The sequence below is a fragment of the Tripterygium wilfordii genome, chromosome 19 (assembly GCF_013401445.1).
Source record: "Tripterygium wilfordii isolate XIE 37 chromosome 19, ASM1340144v1, whole genome shotgun sequence".
Taxonomy (NCBI): Eukaryota; Viridiplantae; Streptophyta; class Magnoliopsida; order Celastrales; family Celastraceae; genus Tripterygium; species Tripterygium wilfordii.
Window position 1 is genome coordinate 11,563,630 of NC_052250.1, and position 11,330 is coordinate 11,574,959.

At 41.0% G+C, this 11,330-nt stretch overlaps 1 protein-coding gene across 1 annotated transcript; it reads right to left on the reverse strand.

Moving 5' to 3' along the window:
* Positions 1-1,785: 1,785 nt before the first annotated feature.
* On the reverse strand, positions 1,786-11,189 carry LOC119985618. The gene is made up of 6 exons (XM_038829905.1): positions 10,927-11,189; positions 10,183-10,247; positions 9,298-9,431; positions 8,358-8,680; positions 3,019-3,172; positions 1,786-2,443 (listed from the first exon to the last, which is right to left on the reverse strand). Exons 2-6 carry the CDS (start codon positions 10,231-10,233, stop codon positions 2,071-2,073), a joined length of 1,035 nt encoding a protein of 344 aa, XP_038685833.1. The 5' UTR covers positions 10,234-10,247; positions 10,927-11,189; the 3' UTR covers positions 1,786-2,070.
* Positions 11,190-11,330: the final 141 nt, after the last annotated feature.

The window sequence follows — 11,330 nt, forward strand, 5'->3', positions numbered from 1 at the left end:
GTGGTTTTAGAATAGCAATCACCTAAAATAGATTTTTTTATTAAAATAGAGGAAATCATGTACCCCATTTTGGAGTATGGGTTGGACTTGCTCAATAGTCATATCCATGTTACCTCAGTTCGGAAAAGAAAATGTTAATTTACATGTAAGGATGGCTAAATGCTGCACAATGTCAGACATCAGATAACAAATATTAGAATCTAGGTCCTGATGAGTACAAAGTCAGAAATATCAGAATAGCAGTTTGCCCTAAATCTGATCCATCCAGCATCTTGCCTCTTAATGTGAATTATGAAACAACTGTTATACTCATAAGAGAGTTGAAACCATCAATACCCACCTTGTTTGAAATCCAGCCACGGCAGAACCAAACCGCAAAAAGAAAGTAAGGACCCTAAATAAGTTACCTGTAATGAAAATAAGCTCTCTTTCCTACACTTTTCAGTCCAATGCTATCATCAATCCTCTCAGGAAAAGAATGCAATCATTATGCATCTATAGGAGAGGAAGGGAAGAACTGCATGAGGAAACTAGAGAGTGACCAAATGCAGACAACCCCAAGAAATTGACGGACATTCAAAAGTGTACCAAGAGAGCTGTTTATTGCCATGTTACGAGAGATCATTTCAGCTCCACTCGCTGCTTATGACATAGCTGTCACCAATTGTGCTGCTCTATTCAGCTGGTGCAATCTGTAAACCTGTTCAAGCAGAAAGAATCTCTCCGAATTATAAACAATCAAAAGTTAAATAAGAAATTGAGAAAGGACTTCCCTCAAGTCCTGCAAACTTTTATGTTTTTAATTGGAAAAAATATATTAAGGCACCAATGAAGGACGAACAGGGTATTGCGAGGAGGATTGTTAAACAGAGATTCAAATGAAGATGTCTCAGCCGATAAACGTTCATCAACAAATACCAGAATGAGTTCAAGAAAAGAAAAGGAACGAAAAGTCCAAGCCTTCCCTTCAGAAGACAAAAAACAGAAGCCCTTTATCTTATGAAAGGTGAAGGACAGAGTAAACCATTAGTAAAGCAAGTGTCTCTAGGGGAGTGTGAAGGCAATATTTTTTTTTTTTTTAAGAAAAGTAATCAGCCATGAACAGTCTGGCCAGTCAAAAATCTCCTTAGTTTCCAAATTCTTTTGCATCTTGAAAAACTTATTCAAATCAAAAACTAAACTGGATCAGCATTAAGTTGGCCTATCTCTAGGTTTGGTTCTGAACAGAACTAGTTCTTCTGAAAACAACTACCAGAGACATTAAAAGGAAGTAGTAACCAAGGCTCAGGAGAACTTACTTGAAATATGACTGGAATAACAGGCCATGAAGGTGACTTCCAATATCCAGTGTACTGCTCAAAGGGTTTTTGATACTTAAAGAGACTAATGTCCGATACCTGAAACTAGCAACCATTTACGAGCCTTTAAGCCAGAAAAACGATCTTAATCAAACCAAGCTGCTGATTCAAGAGCAGCAGAGCTCTTGTGACTGAGCAACAACCCTTGCGAATTGGACAACAATACCAACTAGGTATGGTGCAAGTGTAGTCCGTCGCCAGACAAAACCCATTGTCACCATGGAAATTATAAGACTGAGGAGTACCAGAACAGCAACAAAAGAAATTCACTCCACAAGTTGGGGACTAGGGCTTTGCTATCATTTACAGCAGGTGAAGGGGTCTCTTCGCACGGTCTATTAGCAGAAGAAAACCCACAACACCGGAGTAGAAAAGAGCTTCAATGAAGAACAACATCAGAGTTGATATGGCCTGCGATCTCGCAAGATAGGGAGTAACAAATCTTGGCATTTCTAATTATGCAATGAGAATATGTTCAAACAAATTTCTCATAAAAGAAACAACACAATCGGAATCTCACTTGGAACAACAATTAAATTACAATGAGCTAAATAAATAATTAAATAATCAGAATCTCTTCATCTTCCTTCACGCTGCCGTGGAAAGTGATACTGACAAAATGGGCTTCAACAACTCTATTTCAAGTAACAACCGGTCGTAAGCTTTCTCCAATATGTAATTGCCATTCAGTCTCACCCAAAACTTCCATAATCTAGATCAGATTCGCCCTCTGTAGGAGCTTTATAGTTTTACAATAATAGGGCCATATCGACTCCACAAAATCGAGGTACATCTCCACCACCCACTCCTTCAGTTCTTCCAGCTTTTTTCTCAATAGCTGTTTGTGGTTTTTCTTAATGTTTGCTAAAGGATCCCAAACACGAGCCCCGACGTCTCCCTTGAGCTTCCCCTGCGCAACATTAACTAAAACACTCTGCCTAAAGGTGAAGACATAGAGTGCACATAATGCCTGAAACATCTTGATATAGAGAGCAACAATCAATGGACCCAAAACCCACAAAGGAGTCAAATCCTTCAACACATCAGCACCATGAATCATGTAAACAGCCACAACACATGGGATGCTGCAAATAATAGCAGAGGAATTTTTAGTAGCTAAAAAAGTCCTTAAGCTTTGCATATATCAAAATACACAAGATAATAACATGACTCAATGTAAAAGGGAACTCAATGTCCATCACGGATGTGTAATCCTTCAAGAATGGAAAGCATACTGAGCATCCTTGAGTGAAAACTCATGTATAGAGACCAAACATCACTCACACACACACACACACACACACACACATACAGAGTCCTGCAAGTGCCACAATAAGTAGTATACTGACCTCAAGTTTGTTATGATCTAGACCCAAAAAAACAGCTCAAAGTCCAAAATGAATAAATATGCTCAAAATAACCAGGAACTATTAAATATTAATTAACTCCCAACATCCGGAGGCAGAATAAAATTTCAAACTGATAGGACATGTGAGAGATTGAGCAAAGCATAAAAGTAATCTTCGATATCTGCCTCTTCTCTTACCTTCAAATTTTCACTAGAAAAATATGATGTTTAAGAAATGCAATATTGAGAGAAACTATATGGTCGGGGTGAAAGAAAGTCAGACATGAAGAAAGCAGAAACCATTGAGCTTACAATATCAACAGAGGTATCTTTATTGTTGCATCAACTCCCAAAAAGTACTGCCAAGCCGCCTTCAGAAGCTCACTTCTTCCCTGGTTTTGAGCTTTACTTCTTCCCTTGTTCTGAGTGGCATTTCGAATTTCTGATATTTCACTTGGAGGGAGACTGATAAACACTGTGATCGTAATACTGTCACTTGCAAGCCACAGCGAGGGGCTGCTCCTCCAAAAGTCAAGACAACATACAAGATTCCGAATGTTCCCGCACAACCCTAACACACACACTTAACCCTCCTTCCTAAAATTACTAGCTTACCCCTTATTTAACACGCTAATTCCCACTGCTGCCCTTGATTCCTTTGGGCCTCCTGTTATAAACCACCAGGTCTTTATCAATACTCTCCCCTATAAGTGCCACCTTGTCCTCAAGGTGGAAAGCTGGAAAACGAAGGTTGATATCATCAAAATCCTCCCATGAATCATCACAGTCGGGCAGGCCTTTCCAATGAATGTGCACCACAATTTTTCCATCCAACTATCTCTTATGCTCCAACACCTTCTTTGGTGTTAACTCCAGTCGCAGCTCCTCATTCAAACTCTTGGGAAGGGTTTGAGCAAGACCCTGATGTGACAGTGCTTTTCTCAACTGAGACACATGGAACACCGAGTGAATTTTTGCATCAACAGGGAGCGCTAGCCTATAGGCCACTTCCCCTACACGCTCCAACACCTCAAAAGGTCCGTAATATTTAGGGCTCAACTTCTCATTTGTTCTTGCCACCAAGGACTTGAACCTATAAGGTTGTAAACGAATGTAAACCCACTCTCCAGGGGTAAAGGATAAGTCTCTACGCTTACCATCAGCAACTTCCTTCATGTGATTTTGGGCTGCCTCTAAATGCCCCTTCAACTCCTTCAATATCACATCTCGTTGCCTTAACTGATTATCTACTTCCACCATTAAACTGTCTTCTGAATATTTGAGCAACACAGGAGGGTCACGACCATACAAGGCACGGAAAGGAGTCATCTTAATAGAACTGTGATAATTTGTGTTATACCAGAGTTCCGCCCAGGTTAATCCCCGCAACCAATTCTTAGGCTGGCCATTAACAAAACAGCGCAAATATGCTTCCAAACACCTGTTTACCACCTCCGATTGGCCATCCGTTTGTGGATGATAAGCTGAAGTCAGCTTAAGTTGAGTACCCGCCAAACGGAATAATTCCTTCCAAAAATAACTAATGAAAATACGGTCCCTATCTGTCACAATGGACTTGGGAAACCCGTGCAATCTCACCACCTCTTTAGCAAAAATGTCAGCTACTGTCTGAGCACCATAAGGATGGGAAATAGCCATAAAGTGACCATATTTTGTTAGCCGATCGACTACAACCAAAATTGTATCTTTCCCTTGTGACTTGGGAAGGCCCCCGATGAAGTCCATAGTCACATCCTCCCACACCAGACAAGGTACAGGCAGGGGCTGTAGGAGACCTGCCGGCCGTGAAGTAGAAGTTTTATTTTGCAAGCACACAGCGCATTCGGCGACAAATTTCTGCACATCCTTTTGCATACCCAGCCAATACACCACTGCTGTCAGCTTCTTATACGTGCGAAAATACCCAGAGTGGCCTCCCCCCGGAGTAGAATGGAACTCCTTAAGCAGCAAAGGAATACGCTGTGAGCTACGCGGAATAACCAGCCTGTTCTGGAAAAATAACAACCCATTGCGGAGTGAATAATCTGGATGGTTAGAAGGGCTGAGCAAAAGGTCTTGAACAATTTTCTTGAGATCATCATCTTGCTGAAGCTCTTCCGCTAACAAGGAAAAATCAGAACACTGGACTTGCGAAAGTGCTGTTAATTGTGCCTGTAAACTGGTATGTGAAACACTGTCTTCACTCACAGCCAATTCATCTGTCAAAAAATGAACAGCCAAATACTGTTGCCGGCGGGAGAGAGCGTCTGCAGCGCGATTGGTCGAGCCTGGTTTGTACTGAATATCAAATTGGAAACCAAGCAGCTTCGATAACCATTTTTGTTGTTCTGGTGTCAACACACGTTGGTCCCCTAAATATTTGATACTCCGTTGATCGGTACGGATGATAAATCGCCTGCCTAACAGGTAATGCCGCCATTTTTGAGTAGCAAAGACTATAGCCATCAATTCCCGTTCATAAACGGATTTAAGTTGTGCCCTTTCAGAGAAAGCTTGGCTGAGGAAAGCAACCGGTCTACCCTCTTGCATAAGCACAGCCCCAAAACCTTTGCCAGACGCATCCGTCTCTAGAATAAATGCTTTGCCGAAATCAGGAATAGCGAGCACTGGAGGTGAAACCAGACTCTGTTTGAGCTGCGCAAAAGCTACTGCTGCTTGGGAATTCCATTTGAAAGCATTTTTCTTGAGCAGCGCAGTCAATGGTCGTGCCATAAGACCGTAGTTGGCCACAAACCTCCTATAATAACCAGTCAGTCCCAAAAACCCTCGCAACTCCTTCACATCTTTTGGGGTGGACCACTGGACAATGCATTCAAGTTTCTTAGGATCTGCAGCAACTCCTTTGTGAGTAATAATATGCCCCAAATACTCCAGTTGTTTCTGGACAAAGCTACATTTCTTTTGATTTGCCACCAATTTGTGATTTGTCAAACATTCTAAAACCAACCGGAGATGTTGCAAATGGGCAGCCTGATCACTGCTAAAAATCAAAATATCATCAAAAAAAACCAGCACAAATTTACGCAGGTAAGGCCGAAAAATATCATTCATCAATGATTGAAAAGTGGCAGGGGCGTTAGTCAAACCAAATGGCATAACAACAAACTCGTAGTGCCCTTCATGTGTTCTGAAAGCAGTTTTTGGGATATCTTCTTTACGTACTCGAATCTGATGGTAGCCTGATTTCAAATCAAGCTTGGAAAATACGGCTGCCTCCCCCAATTCATCCAGAAGTTCATCAATCATTGGAATAGGAAATTTATCTGGAATGGTTAGGCCATTCAAAGCACGATAGTCGACACAGAAACGCCATCCGCCATCTTTTTTCTGCACTAATAGCACCGGACTAGCAAAAGGGCTGTTGCTATGCTGAATGACCCCTGTTCGAAGCATATCCTTCACCATACGCTCAATTTCCTGTTTCTGATGGTGTGGATATCGATACGGCCGTAGGCGAGGAGGTTCAACTCCCTCTTTCAACCGAATGGCATGATCACAGGGACGGGAAGGAGGTAATGGAGGCTCTGGTTGAAACACTACCGAAAATTCTTGCAAAAGAGACGAGAACTCACTAGGCAATATCTCACAGTCATCTGCCCCTTTGGTACGCTGGCAATTCCCCTGAACTAGCTGAAACTCAAGGAGAAATGCTACCCCTGCCTGTTTAACACTCTTCTGCATAGACTTGAAAGAAACGAGCTCCCTAGCAAGAGAAGGATCTCCAACTAACTGGACCAATTCACCAAACCATTGAAATTGCATTGTCAGCAGCCGGTAATCCGTGCGCACTTCCCCCAAGGTGCTCAACCATGCCATTCCCAATATAACATCGGCACAACCTAGGGGAAAAGGATGAAAATCTTGCAATATCTTATGATTCTGCACTACTAAAGTCACCCCTCTACATACTCCTACCCCTTGAACACGTTTTCCATTGCCAATCTGAACCCCAAAGCGATGAGTAAGATCCACCTCCACACCCAATTCATCCACCAGCGGAAGAGAGATGAAATTGTGAGAGGCCCCACTATCGATCAAAACCACCACCGCTCTCCTCTGAATCCAACCTTGCACCAGCATAGTGTGAGGACTGGACAACCCCATCACAGTATTCATTGCCATTGTCAGAGCTGGATCCTCCTCATCTGTGGCCACGGCCAAAGTATCCTGGGTATCAACAAATTCTTCAGAATCCCCTTCATCGTTTGCTAACAACAATTGTAACTGCCCATTCTTGCATTTATGACCAGGAAAAAACTTTTCAGGGCAACGAAAACAAAGCCCTTTATCGCGTTTATACTGCTCCTCCTCCCTGGTTAACCTTCTAGGAGGGTCTCGTCGTCTCAAACCCAAACTGCCCTCACCCATCTGAGTGCCATCTTTGCCCGTTTCTCTGGACCCACCAAGCCGCTTGTCCATTGGGCTGCTGTAGGACACTTTAGTGAACTTGTTAGGCTCTGTTTTAGGCCCGATTGCTCTTCCCGTTTCTGAAAGAAACTTACGCTCAGTCCCCAAGTTCTTGGTCCACGGATGTTTGTGAGTCAGTTCTTCCTCCAGCACACGATTACGCCTCTCCACCAAGGAAGCGATTGCCATCAGCTCCTGTAGGGCTCGCGGTCGTTCACTGCCTTGGAGGCTGAGCCGCATCTCTGCCTGAACATCTTTCTTCAACCCATTCAAAAAGGCATCGTGAATCACCTCGAGTGGTGCTTTCGGAACCCGGGCAGCAAAGATTTCAAATCGCGCACAAAAATCATCTACTGAAGAGGTCTGCCTAATCGACATGAGATCCTCGTAGGCGCCTTTTCCGTGTGTCCCTTTGAAACGGCTTAACAGGGCTGTTTGAAACTCTATCCACGATTGAAAAGGATTGCAAGCTTCTGCATACTCAAACCAATGCAGGGCCTGACCCTCCAAGCAGACCGACACGGCCAAGAGCTTCTCCTCTTCCGGGACCCGATTGACCCGAAAATAGCGGTCTACCCGAAACAACCACCCATCAGGATCCTCTCCTTGAAACACCGGTAGCTCCAATTTCTTGTAACGCATGTCATAGCGTTCGACATCCCGAATGGCTGTCGCGGCCCTGCGCCTTCCTTTGGTAAAGCAGCGTATCTGTCTACATTCAGAGACGCTGGATTACAACTCTGGCCAGAGTCACCCTCTGTCATGACAGGTGATGAGGCACCTGCCTTATCCTTCTGCAGACAAGCGACGATGGAATCCATTTTGGCATGGAGAGAATCCATCTTTGTCAGTTTGGAATTTATGGTCTCCATTTGAGTTTTTAATGAACCCAAATCAGACTGGACCTGATCGAGTTCCTTCCGCATAGCGTCAGTCTGTTCTGCCATCTTCGATCTGGGCATCCCAAGGAACGAACCGCTCCGATACCACTGATAAACACTGTGATCGTAATACTGTCACTTGCAAGCCACAGCGAGGGGCTGCTCCTCCAAAAGTCAAGACAACATACAAGATTCCGAATGTTCCCGCACAACCCTAACACACACACTTAACCCTCCTTCCTAAAATTACTAGCTTACCCCTTATTTAACACGCTAATTCCCACTGCTGCCCTTGATTCCTTTGGGCCTCCTGTTATAAACCACCAGGTCTTTATCAGAGACCTTCCAGAATTTCATCCGCTGCTTGACGTGGTGAATGTGTGTGCAACATTGTCAACCATTTCTTGAATAATTTATGAATTGCTGGAGATCCTGCAATTGTCTCATTTGCTTCAGAAGTACAAGAAACATGAGCATTGTGCACCTTTGGAGATTCCATCATGCTCTCTCCCGTCTCTTTTGGCACATAAGAAAGTTTAGCAGATTTTTTGGGAACATTTGATCTATTTGCTCTGCTTCCTGATTCATCATTTCGCGTATTGCCTTTGAAGGATAAAATTCTTAAAGCTTTAACTTCCAATCCACATGAACACAAAACCTCTACACTGTGGAAACAACTTAAATGAATTCATCTGTTTTACCACAGGTAATATTAATATGAAGAGTGAATTTCAGGGGACAATGGCAGAGCATGACTGATAAGCTACCACAAAAGTAGTAATCTCAATGTTACAAACAAGCTTAAAATCAAAGTACATACAAGCAGCAACGATAATTCCTGTCATCCAAGAAAACTGTAACACATAAAGAGGGAAAAGAATTCAACTGTCATGATTATCAAGCACAATAATTGATGTCGAATCATGTATTGTAATTTTTATGTATCTTATCCTTTATTACAAGCTTTTGATATATTAAAAACTTCAGTGAAAAGATATAAGTACCAGGGAAAGACATAAAAACATAATATGAAAGACCACATCCAACAAAATGAGTCCTCTATTTTATTATTATTTTAAATTTTTTTAAAAAAAATTTTGGTTTTTTGATTTCTTTTGTTGGGAGGGATTTCAAACCAACCTACACGTCAAGGTAATGATTTTTTAAGTAATATTCAAACACTTTGAATGGATAGGTTACAAGAGACAACATCCAACAATTTAAGTTCAATAACCAACAATATAACTGAAAGTTAGAAACTAAACGTAAGAAAAGTTCTCACCTTGTATGCAATTTTTGTTTTAATGAGAAACACCTACCACTTCTCCCAGCAATCGGAATCATAACTGCGCGTTGTTTCAATTTTACCCCTTTGCTCCATGATACAGGCCTTGAGGAAAATGTTCCATGAGAACCCTGATATGCCCAAAAAAACCCTTTTAAAATCGGATATACTGAAATGAGAATTCTGAAATACAAGATCTCATATGCTGGTACATCACAGATTCACAGGGTGTAACTAGCATTAGAAAGAAACAAAAACATATAACTAGATGCCCAAGCAGAAGAAATTTTCTTCCATGTAATCCTTATTTTGATTTATTATGACTTGAAAGGGGAACACTTACATCATTTAGAAAAAGCAAATGACACATGGTAAATCAACGTTTGTAACATATGTACCCTCTACAAGTAATTGACCAGCAGTTTATTCAATAATTTAGAAAGAGGCACACTATGAGTTACAAGCAATCATCTTAAAAACTAGCACATTTCACAAAATGTCAAGTACTTCTCCTAAGTTGAAGAGATAACAGCTAAAGAGTCAAGATATCCCATACAAAAACCAAAGATTGCCGTCATATGGGAAGTGACCCTGACACTAATTGAACCTGAACTTTTATGTTCTTCAACAACAATGCAAACAATTGATTTTCAATTTCATTTAAGAATGGAAAAAGTCGGAAGTCATGAGCTCCATTAAAATCTAAGTTCCATGAAATGCATAGAAGCACACACATAGTGGTCGTCAAAGTCTACCCATAAACATGCAAGCACACATGAACTCAGATATACGTAGATACCTAGTTTCCATTCCAAAAAAAAAAAGGATAAAAAAAGAAGAAGATACACAGAGTAATTAGTCATGAACGCTTGGAGAACTTACTTGCACTTGATGGATCACCAAAGCCATCATCCCCGTTTCAAGCACTCTCATTTACTCAAGGAGGCCTAGTTCAACAAACAACCAGATCATAACCACTATTTCTTCCACTGATAGAAAACCAAAATCCACAGTTCCAACAAACGACACACAATAAATGATAAAAGAAAATTATCTGAAAGTCTATATTGCTGACACTATCAATACCTGAAAACTTCAAATGTTAAAAGGTAAAAGTGAGCCAAAAGTAAGTAGCATACATTTGCAGAATCACATCACAAGCATCCATGCTTAATTGTGGGAAAAAACAAAATATATAATAGATAATGGAAACCTCGGTTAACACCATTTACTTTAATTTTCTTTCCCAAAGCTTAAGTAAGTAACTTGATTATGCCAACTATTAATTTTTCAAGTTAAGCGTCTCAATCTTGAACTTGAACTCTCAAGACAAATAAAAACGCAAAATACCTCAACTCTCTCATATCTTTTACTTTTTACAGAAAATTACCAGCAAACAATTAGAGCCTGAAGCCTCTAACCAACAATATTTCTATGAAAAACAATTCAGATAACCTTCTTAACAAAAGAAAAAAAAAACCCAACTTTAATTATCCTCCCAGCTCTCCTGAACTTCCACGGTAACCAAACACCAGTGCAAAATAAAAAACACCCACAAAGCCAAACATTCAAAATTGGAGCACAAATAAAAAACGATAACAGAGACTATGAAGATAAAATACTGACCTGTGGCCTTGAATTCATGGGCTCTCCTAACGGCCACTGATTAGTAGGAATTGCGGCTTAAATGTGGTGGAATCGCAACAATAAAGGTAGATTATCAAACAAAAAGGTTTGAGATGTAATGAGATAAAACGATGGAGAAGAATATAAACAATGATAGAAGTTCTACAAATAGGACGGAAAGAGAGAATAATGAGTCCCTTCGGAATTCCGATGGTGGATTTGGGGTTTATAAAGAACGGGGCTTTTCTTAGTTTCACTGTGCACAGAACCCAGAAAGGAAGAAAGGTAAAAAGATAGGGTTTGATCGCTTTGGGAACAAAAAATACAAATTTAATTAATGATTTATCTTGTCATGTGTATCTCAAAAAACATCATAAAAGAGAAATTCAAGGAGCATCAAGGAA

Coding starts and splice junctions, on each gene's coding strand:
- LOC119985618 (XM_038829905.1), bottom strand. CDS start 10,233: ATGAGAGTGCTTGAAACGGGGATGATGGCTTTGGTGATCCATCAAGTG. Junction 9,432..10,182: donor TGGTGATCCATCAAGTGCAA/GTAAGTTCTCCA, acceptor TGGGCATATCAG/GGTTCTCATGGAACATTTTC. Junction 3,173..8,357: donor AGCGGATGAAATTCTGGAAG/GTCTCTGATAAA, acceptor CAGTGTTTATCA/GTCTCCCTCCAAGTGAAATA.